The following is a 16654-nucleotide window of genomic DNA, read 5'->3' as shown; positions in this document are numbered from 1 at the left end:
ATTTTGATACTCGTTGCCTTTTATTACATCACTATCAATATCTTTAAGAAGCGATGTTCGAGATTATTATAAAGCAACCACATGTTTCTTCGGTGTCCCTCGGAGATCTCCTATAACATATTCCACCCAGAGTAGTTTTTTTTAATTCCTTACATTTCTGACTGCAGTTGGGAATCTTGGAGCAAAGACCTATTGTTTCTATACCAATCTTTGCTTCCGCAGGTTCTGAATTTTTATTTTAATGATCAGTGAATTATGACTGTCTTTAACAAACAAAGTATAATGTGTTCAAGTATAACTAAACGTTTAAATGGAGACATAATATTATATTAAACAGAACGGTATATACCATTTTCTTATCTTACATGCTTGGGTTAAGAGAATAAGGAGTATCACAGCATAGCAAAAAAATATTTGGTAACAAAAAAAATATTTTGGTTGATGAAGCCATTATATTTTGAAATTTAAGATAAATATAAATTCATTTCTAGATTTGAAATATTTTTAAAATATATTATTAACTTTTAAAACATAATCATTCTTACATTATGTTTTGTTTTATTTATTATTTTATGAGGATCCGTATTACAAACCATTTCATTAATTGCTATGCATACTACTGTGAGAAAATTCTCTATATATAATTCAGTAATATCTTAAAATAAATATTTTTCGAGCGAAGATCTATTGAAAATTTATGATCATATTTGTATTACCGAATGAAAGAAATTAGAATGGATATCATAAAAATTACCAATCTACTGCTATTTTTAGTAAACTCAATTAATACTTAATGAAATTAAACAAAATATCCAGTTCAACTCTTTTATTCAGCTTATTATCAAATATAATTTGAAAAATTTACATGAAAATTAAATAAAAATCTCCTTTGAAAAGGATATCATACAAAGTCAATTGTATGATTATGTGTGGAAGAATGGGCACAACCTTTTATCTATCTATTTATATAGTATAATTATGCATCAATTTTTTTTTTGTCAATAAAAACATTCTATCTATTTATTAGGATTACGTGTTACTACGGTTAACATGTAGATCTGTATATCCTGTTATACCGTACAATATATATCCCAAATATCTTGAAACAAGGTAAAAGTATAATATATGAAATTATACTATAATAAAACTTATTAAGATAAAATATTAAATGATTTTTGGCTTACTTGGGGACATAAGAAGATTAAGGCATAAAAGCATAAGGAATAAAAATTTGCCAAATGAAACCATCTTCTTGTTCTTGTTCTTGTTCTTATTTTTGTTTTGTTTTGTTTGGTCCTTCGTTTTTCCCCAAGCTGAGTAGCACTCACAACCCTTCTCTGTTCCTATCATATATATAATTCTGAAGAAAGTTAAATTCAGTTTTATATATTATATTTCCAATTTATTATATAATCAAATATATGATATTTCCACTTTTTAACTTTACTATTTATTTTGATATTTCTTTTGCAAATACCCAACTAAAAATTATAATTGTAAGAGGATTTTCTTTATAGAAAACCTCTTTAGGTAAGTAAATAATATTTATTATTTTCAATTTATTATATAATAGAATATATGGCATATCCACTTATTACCTTTACTATTATTTTGAGATACTTTTTGCAGATATCCAACTACAAATTTTAATTATTAGAGGATTTTTTATAGAAAACCTCTTCAGTTAAGAAAATAATATTTATTATTGTTTTAATTAATTAAATAGTCTAAAATGATAATCTTTAGATTATATTCATATGATCATATCCTTTAAGATATCATTTAAATTACACAAGAGTTTTGACAACATGCTATTTTACATGTATATCTTTCATGATAATTTTTTCTGTTTATGCCAGTTTTAAAAAATGCTACGTTATTTTGTCCATATCATGTTTCTTTTTTACTTGAAAATACGACAAATATATTTAGGTCTGATTAGTGTAACTGCAACGGTTGTGGTTGTGGTTACCGACATTTATGGATGTGATTAATTACGGTTTTAAGATTTATTAAGAGATTTATATGATTTATACATCTGCTTGAAATTTATGCGTTTATGGAATACTTATGACTAGTTAACTACCAAAAGCATCAATCAAATAATATTTTTCTAAAATTTCATATAATTATAAAGTATTAAAACTATACTATTAATTTTTTTAAAAATTATAGAATATATTTCTTTTTGAAAATTTTATAATATAAAATAAAAATATAATATATATAATTTTAGTATTTTTATCACTAAAATTTAAAATTTAAATTGAATATTTTTATATTTATATAGTATTTAAAAACAATTACCCTCCTACAACTGTTTATAGCCGCAAACTAACATTTAAATATTAAAAGTTTAGAATGATTAGAAACGATTTATAATATTTTAAAAATATTAATAACAGTTACCCGTCGCAGATATGTTTAGAATAATAAAATGAAAACCAATCATGCCCTAATAAGTTATTTCTTAACAACTGATGTCATATTATTTAATAAAATAGCACTCTGGCAAAAAGTATGAAAACTTAGTCAAGCCACACAAATAAATTTACTATTTTCACCAACATCATTTACCTAATTATAGTTTAGAACCAAATAACTGTATTATATAACTCGATTAGCATAATATATAGATGATTATATGACTTAGTTTCAGTTTTTATACGAAAATTCTTGTTAGCTACACGAACGGTACACCACCACATGATCATACATTTAGACAAATTAATGTATTAAAAACTACATAAATTATTTAAATACCATGACAACATCCATAAAATAATATGTGCTAAGTTATTAACACCGTAAGTATAATTTAAATATCATAAAATATATCAGATTTGAAATTTGGTATCACTGAACATCAAAAAACATATGTTGTTTACTAAATTTTAACTCACATTGATCAATTATTCAAAATGCAAAGTTATACATCAAAGAACATTGGATAACATATTAAAATATGTTGAAATTTTTTAACCAACATAAAAAAATTGTCGAATTAGAAGTAAGCACTTCCATAGCTATCGAAATTATATTGATAATATTATAAACATAACATAATAATTCATGGATATTGTCATGATTCATATAGTTTATGTTTTTTAATACATTATTTTTTTCAGATGTGTGATCATATGGTGGTGTATTATTGGTACAGTTAGTAATTATTTTCTTAACATATGATCTAGTAGTTATCATAATACTGTCACAACGATGTCACTCAAATTTTAAAGATACAACAGATTCTGACATGCCCTTAAAAGACATGTATATTTTTTTTGTCTTATATTCTTTTTAGAAATTTGATTTTTATATTTATGTTTTAGTGATATTAGTGTTTTTATATAATACTTTTCTTAAATGATTAATAAGAGGTTTTAATATATTTTGTTTAAGAGTTTTCTGAAAATTAAATTTTATATTTAGATTTTTTGTAATCATATTTATATTTAATATTAATAGAATTAATATAATAGTCTCTTAAATAAATAAAATACATAACTAGACCATACATTTATCAATAGATCAGGTTGTGTTTTAATAGAATTGTTTTTTTTTTGAAAATTCAATTAAACATTGTTTTGATTAAAAAAGGGCTGATGTTAATACAAAATCTCAACCTGAGATTCTGTTTCAGTTACTTGAAATTTGTTTCTTACTGCAATTGGAATTATTATGCATATCTAAGAGAATTAATTCCTGATGAATTTACTTCTGATTGTCGGATTTACACATTCATTTTTTTTTGGTTTCTAGTTGATATTATTTTTCTCTTTATAATATCTTCTAAATGGAAGAAATTAACATTTTCAAAATTTCTCCTATTCATTAATTAGTTTTTCAGTTATTTAATATATACATACTAGGGTCGGCCCGCCCTACGGGCGGGATATGAACTATAAAATAATTTCAACGGCTAATATACAAATTAAAAACATTAAGATCTGGATACTGAAATTTTAGGCATGTATATCCGGATCCGGACCAGTTATATATTTTTAAAATATTTAAACATAATTATATCTATATATGTATACTATAAATATTTAGTTTAAAATGTCTATTTTTATTTTGTTTAACATTTAATATATACTTATTTTAATGTGATGTGTTCTAATTTTTATTTGATGTATATGTTGTGAGACCATACTATTATAATTATTATTTATATTTTTTGTTGTGGGTTTTTAGTTTGATGAAAACATAATTTTATTACAATTGACCAATTTTCCTATACAGTATAGTTTTATTTTAGAAATGAGAATATCCAAATATGTTTTTTTGTTTATTTATATTTGATCTAACTTGTATTGTCAATGTTTTTCCCTTTTATATCATCTATATCATTCACAATGTGTAATTATAAAGATTTATACATCATATAAGTTTTTTTATTCTACTTCATCTATTCCTATTCTTAGAAGAAATAAGATTAATCTTCTATGTCATTTGATTGGATTTTGTAAGTTATTCTATAACAGTGATTTATATTTATATTAAAGTTTATTAATATTTTTAAAAGCATTAATACATATAGAACTTATAGAAATTTCATTTGCAAAAACATAGTTAAAATATAATATATATTTTTAAATTACTTTTGTTTGTATTTATAATCATACATTTGCAAGTTAAACTATAACTATAAAACAAAAAATTATATTCCACGAACGGATTATGAGCCTCACAAAATTTGGAGTATTTTAAAGCTGGAAAAGAAAAAGAAAAATTGGAGTATCTTATATATTTGATAATATATCCAAGGTTTGAGAATACCCATAAGCGTATGGACATTGTATAGTCAGAAAGCTTGAAGTTGTGGTTGCTCCGGGTAATGCCAATGGTCGCTGGCCTCACCTGCTCGCCGACGAATAGCTTGCTAACCCCACAAGACGCTGCCTTTTTCAGAGAGATGAAGAGATCGCGATCTCCGGAAGATTATAGATTTTGCCGGAAACGGCGCATCGAAGGTTTATATATATAAGGATCTAGCAGACGAAGAGCGCAATAGGTTGATTCGTAGTGGGATGGAGAATAAAGACGATTTAAGATTAAACCACAAACACCGTTACATAATCTAGAAAGTCTCAGCGCCAAATGAAAACAGACGAAGAACACGAAGGAAAACATCTGTTTAGGGATTCCGTAGAACAGTGTCGATGGGCCTAGTGCCGAAAAGCATTTTATTTGCGCTGGACGAAGCCCACTGCGAAGCCCATTTCGAGAGAACAAAGTTTAAGTGATACGGTGCGTATCTGATGTGTCAACTCATGAGACTTCTAATTTATGACGTGGACGCTGATGTGTCAGCAGGAGAGATTCAACTCTCTTTTATATATATAGATATTCCAACTTAATGTTGAATGTGTAAATCCTACAATCAGATATCTTGGGATATGGATAACAATTAAAAATGTGTTTACAGTTTTATGTTTGTTATATGTTTTGTTTACTAAATTTTAACTCACTCTAAAGACGTAATTTATCTTCACTTTATGTTTATTTATGTTTTTATTTGTGGAAAACTTTAAAATGTATTTATGAAGTGAAAATTAAATTTGAGATATTTTAAATTTTTAGTGTAGATAATAATATATATATATTTTCTTATTTTTATTTATAGTAACTAATATTATATATATATTATTTTTGTAAACTTTTATTCTGTTCTATAAGTTTTCATGATATAAAGTAATTATTCGTTTTAATGATTAGACTATACTTATTTTTCTATCGCTAATTTATTATGACATTAAAACTATGAGAAATATTACATAGACGATTCGACAACCGATAATACTACATGCCTTATGAGATCTACGCCTAACTGCATTATCTGAGCCGTCTTATGAAGATCCACTTTTAACCAGATTTACTTGCACCATGTTGAAGACTCTTGTACATCTTTCTTTCGTGGTCTGCATTAATAAATCGCTTTCTCCAGGACTTGAAATCTGGATTTCCTGTAATCTACAAGAAATTGCAAGACTACACTTATTTAATATATACAATATATACTTAAATTTAATTTCCCTTTTAAACTAATTAAAAATTGATATAGTATTAATTTCTAATTATTTTAATATTTTACCAACATATCTACTTATTTATAAACTAGTAAAAACAAAAAAAAAATTAAGATTTTATCACATAATATATATATATATATATAAACCAAAATTTAATATAATTTAATTAGTTTTATGAACTAATTAATTAAACTCGTTATGATTTATTTTAATATAAATCTAAAATATAAAGTTCAATGGTGAAATCATTGAACTAATTAAATTATATTAAATTAGTTCATAAAACTAATTAAATTATATTAAATTTTGGTTTATATATGTTTATGTTGTAATAAGATAGATTTTATAAATTAAATCATATGTCAATTAAAGGCTAATTCCCATACAATGTTTATGTTGTAATAAGATAGATTTTATAAATTAAATAGCAATAAAATGTTGAAACAAAAAAAGACAAACTAGAGATAAATATTATTTTGAAAAATAAACAATATACTGCTATTTGTATGGTTATAAACTTAATGGAAAAATATAATAATTCTTACTATATGAATATAAAAACTGTATATAACTATCTAAAGGTTATCTCAAAACTGCTGACAAATAGGCTAAAGAAAGTTCCACCGAAATTATTTCTCCGAGTCAATCAGCTTTTGTGAAGGACAGATTGTTGATGAAGACTGTCCTCCTAACATCAGAATTGGTTAAGAACTATCATAAGAATTCTGTCTCACCGCGATGCTCTGAAGATTGATATCTCCAAAGCTTTTGACACACTGCAATGACTTCTCCTGCTGGGAATTTTAAAGGCTTCGGGGTTCCCTGTTAAATTTTATTACATGGATAGAGAAGTGCATCAATTTGGTCTCTTTCTCGGTTCAAGTAAAAGGAGAATTAGCTGGCTATTTCAATAGTAAAGTACTTAATCATTATCAAATACCTTAGAAAATTATTTGGATGTTTACTTACCTCACAATCACTAGACCTGATATCATTTTTGCTGTCAATTCGCGGAGACTAAAAGGTCGTAGTTACTGTATTTATGTCATATACAATAGATAGTACATTTAGAGAGAAAATGTTTGCAAAAAAAAAAATAGTACACTTAGAGAGCATGTACATAGTATCATAATTAATAAAGGTGACAATCTCTAGTTTTATTTATGAATACAAAAGAGATTGTGTTGGGTTTGCAGAGTATTTTTTTTAAATATACGGAGAGACTTCAGCATGATCATCAATCCGTCAAGGGTCGCTAGTGCTGCCATCAGCATTGCTGTATGCAACTCCAGCAGCGTATCCATTGCTCCCAGCACCATTGGGACCTGCTGCAGCACCAGCGCCGGTGCTACCGGAAACGTAACTGTAAGAATTAGCTCTTGCGTTGGGCCCTTCTGCATTGACAGTTCCATAAGTACTTTTATAGACAGTTCCAGATCCACTTGCGCTGGGACCACCGGCACCTGCAGCAGCACCAGCATTTGAATTTTCTGAATTGGTGGCACTAGTTGTAACATAAACGAGGCCAAGCTCAGCTCCAATGCCGTTGGTAGTGACAGTTTTGGGAATAGAGATGCCCAACTTTGTCTCTTTGAACATTTCCTGGAGCTGCCTTGCGCCAACATTGGCACACACAACTCCAACAAAGATCAAAAGGACAACAAACTTCATGACATTCATCTCTGATTCTCTCTTTTTCTAATTAATTAATATTGGTTTTTCTTTTTCTTTGTTTTGTGAGGAGCTGTGTACACAGTTGAGCTGCTTTATATACACACATGCATGTAGTTTTCAAGAAATTAAAGTTTGCATATCTTACAAGATAAATACATTCTTTAATGCATCAGTTAATATTTTAACCCTTATCTAAGTCTTATATACCAAGATGTCAAACACCTGTAATTTATGCGACTCTCAAAGTCAGCTTACATGTTCGAACTCTAACCGCAACTTCATCTCTATTGTACTTTTGACTTTTGTATTTAGAGATCTCTACAAGTAACTCAAATGAATTGAAGATTAGCTAAAATTGGGATCACAGAATATGTATGAGAACACAAAAAAAGAGGCTTACTCTTTAGACCGGCAAACAGTTTGGAGGATGGGATGAAGCAGAAACTATATAGATTATGTAAGAAGGCACGAATAATTTGAATGGCTGCCAAAAAAAAACGAACAAGAATCATGGGTCATTCAGAAGGTGACTCTTCCACAGCCTCAACAACGCCGTTTGGGAACCTATGAGTACCTACAAAGATAGAGAATTTGATACGGTTTCTTAATTCTTGATAATCATACACTTCGTCCCCTGTTCTCTGGGTGTAGAGAAGGAGTTTTATGCTTCTCTAAGGGACCTGTTTTCTGGTTTAATTCTCCATAGGCCTCTTCTTCCAGCTCCAATAACATTGAAACACTGAAACCAGTCTCCATGATTTGTTTCACCTTCACCACAAAGTCATTTACATGTTTTTGTTCTTTTATACTGAAGAGTCAAACCCAACTTGCTGCTCTTTCCTTCTTAATTCTTTTACTCTCCATCTTCATCCTCACTTGAGAAGCTTCGTCCCATAGTCCCATGTCAGCATACATGTTATACAACAGTACATAAGGTGTCGAGCTCTCTGGTTCAAGTCTCGACATTGCTTCAGCTGCAGCATGTGCAAGCCCGACATTGTTATAAATCCTACAAGCATCCAACACTGCACCCCAAACCGTCTTGTCCGGCTCAAAAGGCATACTCTTTATCACATCCATGGCCTCCCCAAACTGCCCTTGTCTACTAATTACATCGACCAGCGAAGAATAATGTTCCATCTGCGGCTGGATCTTGTACTCACTCACCATGGACGTAAACTGTGCTCTCGCCTCATCAACGAGCCCCGCGTGAGCACAAGCGTTTAGAACCGAGACGAATGTTATATGAGAAGGATGTATCCCGTTTCTTTTCATTGACCAGAACAGATTCAAAGCCTCTGACGCATTACCATGAAAAGCATACCCTCCTATCATCGCATTCCATGTGATCACTTCTCTTTTAACTCTCATTTCATCAAAGATCCTCCTCGAATCCGTTATATCTCCGCATCTAGAATACATAGTGATGAGAGTATTGTAAACTGGCACGTCAGGGATCACACTCTTGAGGACTATTTGGTGCATCTGCATTCCTAACCGCAGATTCACAAGCCCTGTAGATACACTGAGGAGAGATGTCAGAGTATGAGGGTCAGGCTTCTCTCCTTCAATGTTCATCCGGATAAACACATCAACAGCTTCTCTATAGTCCTTGCTCTTCTCGTAAGCTGCTATTATCGAGTTCCACGAGACTATGTTTTTCTCAGGCATTCTCTCAAAGTAATCACGAGCTAGCTCCACATCGCCAACGCTAGCGAAACCAGCGACCATCATGTTCCAAGAATGCGTATCTCTGTTCGGCATCTCCGAGAACAGACACAAAGCCTCATCCATCTTAAACACGTGCACATACCCATCGATCATCGTGTTCCAAGAAATCGTATCTCTCTCCCTCATCTGATCAAACAGCAGCCGCGCGGAGACCACATCACCCGCTTTCAAATACGCTTTGATCATCGAGTTCCACGACACGAAGTTCCTAAACATATCAGGAATCTGATCAAACACACCCCGAGCTGCTTCCACTTGCCCTCTCTGTCCATACCCAACAACCAAAGTGTTGTAAGCAAACACCAAATCCTCCTTCCCGGACTCTACACCACCGTACCGAGTCAAAACCCTTGCAGCTTCCTCCATCCTCTCGTTCTTAATCAAACCAGACACAAGCGCGCACAAACAAGCAGAATCCTTCTCAGGCATCCTCAGAAACAACTCAACCCCACGACTCGTCTCACCGCTATGGCAAAACCCAGTGATCATAGCGCTCCAAGAAACAGCGTTTCTCACAGGCATCCTCTCGAACAACACCAAAGCTTCACCAATCTTTCCACTCTTAGCGTAACCGCTTATCATCGTGTTCCAAGTAAAGGAATCTCTTTTAAGCATTTCGTCGAACAGCTTCCTCGCTTCCTCAAGAAACCCGCAAGAAACGTAACCGCTTATCATCGCGTTCCACGTCACCACGTCTCTCTCGGGCATTTCGTCGAACAGCTTCCGCGCGTGGGTCATTTCCCTCCGTTTCGCGTACCCGCTTATCATCGTGTTCCACGTCACCGTGTTCCTCGTCTCCAGGTTCTCGAATATCTTTCTGGCTTCGGTGATGTAGCCCGATCTTATCATCTGGTTTAGCTCCTTGTTCGTGGCTCGGAGTCCTAAGCTTGACGAAGACGAGGAGGTGAAAGAGTTTGTACATAGACGTTTAAGAGACGATGGCCTATGGACCTTCCTGAGAATCGATAAGATACCGCGTGATCGGCTCATCGTCGTCGACGGCGAAGATGATGTAACTCAAAAGGCTCTGCAACGTTGAGTCGGGTGAAGATGATGTAATGAACATTCTTCGGTTTACTATGTTTACACCCGGTTTACTGTTTGACACTGGTCACTGGGTATTAGTTACGGTTTTGAATTATAGATAGCAAAATGTTTTTTAAATGAAGGTAAAATTATACTAACTTCCTGACAATAAGATTTTCTATAATTTTCATGTTTATTAAAAATATAATAAATGTTTACAATTTAATTTACTATTTATTTTCCTATACATTTTCCAATAACTATATACCAATAAAATTTTATCAATTTAAATATTTACAATTAATATTTCTCAAAATATACAAAATACCTTAAATATATAGAAAAATTATTTTTGTGGAACAAAAATAAAATTTAAAAAATCTTAATTTCGGATGTAGTATTGAGTAAATCTGTTTTCACAATACACGAACACTTAAATTATCAGACAGGCATTTACATTATCAGAAATATTTTCTTTTATTTTTGAATGAATGTTTTAATCAAATCTGTTTATACAAAATTAGAAATACCATTCTCTCTAAACGAAACTAGTGGAAAAAATATTGTCACAGTATTCATACTCGAAGAAATCAAAACAATAAATTAGAACTGATGTTTATCAAAACATGAACCCATCGAACAACTTAATCACAATAACCAGGTTTCAAAAAAAAAAAACTTAATCACAATAACCTATAAAAAACGTTTTATACAATTCTTAATCAGCTAGATATTATTTATATCGCACATGTGGTTTAACCCACTACGGTTTTTTTATCTGTCGTTTGGAGCAGTAGCAGACCAGAGGACAGGATCACGTCTGAGCAGTCTTTTTCCGTTTGCTGCTGTCAGTAACATTACACCGAGGAATATCAACACTGATATGGAGCAGAAAATAAACATCAATGCCGAAGCCACGTGGTCTTTCACCTCTTGAGCATACTGAACCGAGTCTAACGCAAGAAAGGTGATTGGGAACGAGTAAGCCCACCATGCAACATTGAATCTTTTTATCGACTTCTTCAAAAGAGTTGGCCTACATACCTGAAACAAAAACAAAGGTAATTGTCCAGTTATATGGTTTCTGTTTCTTAGCATATCGCAACCTCAGAACCGGTTCTTGGCATAGGTAAGAAAAACATTATATAACAATTCCCAAATTTTAAGATATATTTTACATAAACATAGGTTCATAAACTTGTTTAATTTTTTTTATTAAAATCCTTACTATTGTCTTTAGCCTTAGAAGTACACGACCCGCCTTGCGTAAACTTACCAGGGATACAAAGATGAAGAGCGACAAGAAGAATAACATCTTTGCTACTGTATCAAAGGTTCCAGAAATATAGTTCCAAGCTAGACTTCCGGTGGCTGGTGCAGCAAAGAACAAGAAGAAAACTGGCCTCAGAGTGGTTGGGAAGTTGTTTCCGCCTGGTAAGCGTTGATAAAGTGTGACAAAGATAACTAAATAGTGAACCATCCCGAGCGAGAACAAGCATAGAGCACACTCTCTCCAGCCCATCTCTGCTGCTCCTCTTGCAGCCACTAGGTTTGCTATCACTGAAACTTGGCTTGCCGGGTTTGCCATTATCGACAAAAACCTTTTTTCTGTTGTGAACCATTGGCCATAAAGCTTTGTGTCCAGGGTCAAGATCGGAGCAGTAAACAGCCAAAATAATGTCTGGTACAAAACGCTGTGTGGCTCCAACAGAGGAGCTGATTGAAGCAAGAGAAGGCATGAAATGGAAGGAGCATAAAGATAGTTCACTCCAATGTAATGTGAGAACTCCTCCTTCACCAAGTCAAAGAAGAAAATACACTTGAAAGCATACAGAAAACAAAGTGATACTTGTGTTGCAAGTGCTAAATACCACAGGAGATAAGACGGCATAGACGGGAGATCACTATGCAAATGTACCATTGTCTTCCACAATAAAGCTTGGCTACAAAGAGAAAGGCTTATTCTGAAATATCCAGCGTGGAGACTACTTAAAACAGACATCAGGACAATGGGCTCGGCATCAGCGAGGTTAGTATATTTCCTTTTCTTTCTGGATATCGGGTAATCAATTTTGATTTGAATTTCTTGACAAGGAACTACCAAGCTTTCCATCTCAGTATATTGATTTGATAGCTTCTTTGATGTTGTCGCCTATCCTTAGAAAAAAAGTTTCATAAAGAGGCATTAGGCAGAAAAAATTAAAGCCAATGGCGACTTCGTTGGAATAGTGCTTGTTTTTTCAATTATGAAGCATGTCTGAGCATCCTAGGTTGGACAAAAATCATAGTTCAAAATAGTAATTAAATCTCATAAGAATAGCAGCTTTTAGTTACTTTTGCTCAGCTTCAATATCTTCAATACATATAAAGTTATTCCAATTAAACATTTAAAAAAAGAACATTAAGTAAATAAGCCTTTGATATATATGATACTACATATGTACAATCTAAACTCTATAAATTAATATTCTGTATATGAATGATTGTTGTACTTTATTTTTGTTTCACAAAAAAAATCATTTGGGTTTATATAATAAATCCTGTTATTATTGGTAGAGATAAACTTTTAAGTGTATTTTAAATTCTAATGAAAGGGTATGATAGAAGCTCAAACATTTTCTTATCAATAGAAGTCGGTAAAAGGAAAATAATGTTTTTTGTGTTAAGTGTTTCTCCAGTGCTTACATTCATACTTCCTTTCCAAAACAGTTAATTTTGTTCCAGTTGTTTCTTTCATATTTCAAAAAAAAAAACATTTCAAATATACTTTATTATCAGTATTCATTACTAAACTTTAACCATGCTTTCGTTTTTTTAAATTTCATTTTCACCCAATGGTAATTTTATTATAACTAAGCTGTTATTATATAAATAAATTTAATTTTTAATAATTTTTTTAATAGTTTATATGAACTGATAATTGTGAGTTTGAAATCACTAATAATTTTGTTGCAGTATTAAGCACAAATATTTAATCTTTTTAGATATACAATACAACTTTGTAAAAAAAAATTCAACATCAAAATAAGTCTGTAAATAGCATTTCTTTAAATTTCTATTTTCCTTCTCTAAATTTCTTTAAATTTCATGCATAAATGTTTACAAACTTAAATTTTACCTCAAAATAATGTATTCTCTATTGTTTCAAATTAGTTTATGTTTTAAATGTATACGCATTAAGATATACACTCTTTCCTAAAAAGTAACACAAAAGATATAAATTAAAATTAATTTAACCAACCCTTAAAAATAAATACTAAACATCATTAGTTTACACTAAAATTAATATAAAATATCAAAATATCATCTACTTTAAAACATTAAAAACTCTTCAAAACATTGTCTATTTTAAAAAGGAGAGAGTGTTATTGAAGAACTTATTTTTCATTTTGTATGTGTTCTCTCAACATACAGAACCGCTGGAAAACGGTCTTCGCACTATTATTGCAGGTTTGTTAATTAGTTGAGTTTTCCAGCAGTAGTTTTTAAGTAAATATATTTTTTATCAACTACCCATTTCATTAAAGTAAGTTTTGGTGGATGGCGTGCCGTGATTTATGAATGTTAATCTTTTAGCAAAAAAAAAAATAAAAAAGTTTTGGTGGATGATAAATTTAATTATGTTTGATTTACATGGTAAAACACAAACGCATCGTGCTGTAATCTCCTTGGCTAGAGAATATCACGTACATTAGGAATCCTAAGAATATGGACTATTTAAAACATCTCAAATCTTTGACAAAAATGTTTAAACAAGAAACTATGAAAACTAATTTATAAGCTATTGTGGTGTATATCTCACTTTCAGTAATAACCAATTTAGTACACAATTAAGTTTAAGTATGTAAGTAAACTATATTAAAAATATTAATTATTTTTAAAGTATAAGAAGAAAAAGTATCAAAATAATACTTTTGTAGAACCGAGGGAGTAAAATTAAGTATTGTTGGAGATGCTCTTCGTTTTTTTTTAATTTCTATTGAAATTTAGAGATCTACAACTGTTTATAATATTGGTTCGCAAAATTAATGAAAACTCGACCAAACTAAATCTTAATAAAGTTTGATTATACCTGTATACTTTTGCAGCAAGACGTTGAAACGAATGATTTATGATTGTGCAGCGCTATAAATATCTTGTCTCCGATAGTAGATCATGGATTGACGTCGCCGAAATTCCTTCTGTTGAACGGATTGTTTTCTGATCTTGGGTGGTCGCGACTCGCGTGAGTGTATCTCACGTTGACTTTTGTTCTTTTCAAAAACGATATTAAGTTTGCCTTACGTGAAGATTCCTGATATAAAGAATTGACGTGCATCCTTTTTTTGTCACATGTAATTGACGTGCATCCTAAACCCCTTTTTGATTATCTTACGAAACCAATAATTATTAATTTATTATTGTTGTTGTTGAAATATCTTACACTCCTATAAATTTTATAAAAAGTTCAAAGAGAGAGTACGAGTGAGGCTGTAATCATAAAATATTGTCAGATCGGTAAACCAACTGGTCCTGTGACTTTCTTTTTAAACCGCATAAATCTGAAAATCCGACGGAAAACGACAATGACATAGAAAAAATTGCACGATCTAACTGGTTGACATGTCAAATCATTATTATTATTTTTTCTTATGGTTGAAATATTTAATATTCAATTTAAATAGTTCTTAGTATCTTTTATTTAATTTTAGATGTATTATACGGTATACCATAGGTAACCTCCTTATTCTGGTAGAATTCTTAGAAGTCCATGACGGTTTAAGTCTGTTTTTTTTTCTTTTGAATGTGAGCAACGTAGGGGAAGTGAAGAAGTTCCTACGTACATCTCTTCGTTGGGGAACTTCATCCATCCCAAAGAAAAAATCGCACGAAGTTTAAAGAAAAAATAATAAATTTCAACTTCTGGAAGGTTAGCAAAAGACCAAATCCCACTTGATATTTTACTTTCATTTTGATTCAACTTAAGCGGTTGTCGTTTAGTCTTGCCAAGTTGAAAGTTCATAATTGATTTTCAATGCTATTAATAAAATATACAATTGTCAGTAACTGGCTACAACTTGCATTATACATAACTTGAATATTTTTCTTATTTTAAAATATTTTTATTTAAGATGCATTGCAATCAATATATACATGTACAAAGGGGATAGTCAGTAAGGGGGTTCCCTAAATTCATGATATGTTTTTAAACATAATCTATTATTACTTTTTTATATATAACATATAACATGCTATTTTCAGCATAACTCGTTTTTTCTCGTCACATAAACACATATTTAGTGCACGCAGCCGCCAAGCCAAGACTGCCAAAGTGCCAACTCCACGGTCACTTACATCATAATAAAGACCGTACCACGTGCAAAGTTGATAGAAGGAAAATAACAGTAAACTATAAAACCAATTATTTTTATAAAACCAATTATTTTAAAAAATAATTGCAATTTCCCTACTCAACGTAATATTATATTGGATAGAATCCACGTCTAAACATAGACGATATTTACATTTACATAAATAATATTTTTTTACATTTACATAAATAATAAATTTTATGTATAAATAAAAATATATATATATAATCCTGAAACAGAAAATATGCATAAATATAAATAGTTTCAGATTATAAAATATAAATAAGTGTTAAAAATAATGATAAATAAACATATAAATGTAAACTTATTTTGCAAATAAATCAAATTAGTATATTTAAATACATAAAATAAATAATTACTTTTATAAAATATGTAACTATACTTATATTATTAACTTTAAAATATTAATTCTTAAAATCCGTTTAGATATTTGCGTAGACTACATATTGTTTACATAGACACTATTATGTTCTTGTATTAGTTAAATTTGATTAAACAGTGTATCATAAAATCATGACGGTCGATTGCCTAAATGGAAACTTATTTAGAACACTGCTCATAGAAAAAAAATCTGAGTATATGCATCCATCTAAGTTGAATATGAAATATAAATATAACAAATTTCATTGGAAAATTTTGGTTATACTTTTCATTTCTATTTTGATTTTAAAAGAAACCAGTATCTTCTATAAGGTTTCCAGAAAATTAAATTTGATCATTGTGTGTACATCAAGCAGAGAAAAACATAGGTAAGGTTTATCTGCTCTTGTATGTTGACGATATGTTGTTGGCTTCAAAATACTTGGAAGAGACCAA

General features: G+C 30.6%; 3 protein-coding genes across 3 annotated transcripts; all 3 read right to left on the bottom strand.

Annotated features, from left to right (window-relative positions):
* Positions 1 to 7121: 7121 nt before the first annotated feature.
* On the bottom strand, positions 7122 to 7951 carry LOC108823992 (UPF0540 protein At1g62060-like). Its single transcript, XM_018597313.2, has one exon. The coding sequence runs from the start codon at positions 7713 to 7715 to the stop codon at positions 7281 to 7283; it is 435 nt and encodes a 144-aa protein (XP_018452815.1). The 5' UTR covers positions 7716 to 7951; the 3' UTR covers positions 7122 to 7280.
* Positions 7952 to 8144: 193 nt separating this feature from the next.
* On the bottom strand, positions 8145 to 10531 carry LOC108823990 (pentatricopeptide repeat-containing protein At1g62260, mitochondrial). Its single transcript, XM_018597312.2, has one exon. The coding sequence runs from the start codon at positions 10428 to 10430 to the stop codon at positions 8526 to 8528; it is 1905 nt and encodes a 634-aa protein (XP_018452814.1). The 5' UTR covers positions 10431 to 10531; the 3' UTR covers positions 8145 to 8525.
* A 522-nt stretch (positions 10532 to 11053) lies between these two features.
* Positions 11054 to 14829, bottom strand: LOC108826108 (S-type anion channel SLAH4). The gene is made up of 3 exons (XM_018599486.2): positions 14539 to 14829; positions 11743 to 12618; positions 11054 to 11510 (listed from the first exon to the last, which is right to left on the bottom strand). The coding sequence occupies exons 2-3, from the start codon at positions 12577 to 12579 to the stop codon at positions 11241 to 11243; spliced, it is 1107 nt and encodes a 368-aa protein (XP_018454988.1). The 5' UTR covers positions 12580 to 12618; positions 14539 to 14829; the 3' UTR covers positions 11054 to 11240.
* Between the last annotated feature and the right edge of the window lie 1825 nt (positions 14830 to 16654).

Source organism: Raphanus sativus, chromosome 9, assembly GCF_000801105.2.
Source record: "Raphanus sativus cultivar WK10039 chromosome 9, ASM80110v3, whole genome shotgun sequence".
In the NCBI taxonomy this organism is placed as follows: Eukaryota; Viridiplantae; Streptophyta; class Magnoliopsida; order Brassicales; family Brassicaceae; genus Raphanus; species Raphanus sativus.
Note: the sequence above shows the minus strand (reverse complement) of the source record. Positions and strands in the feature narration are given on the sequence as shown.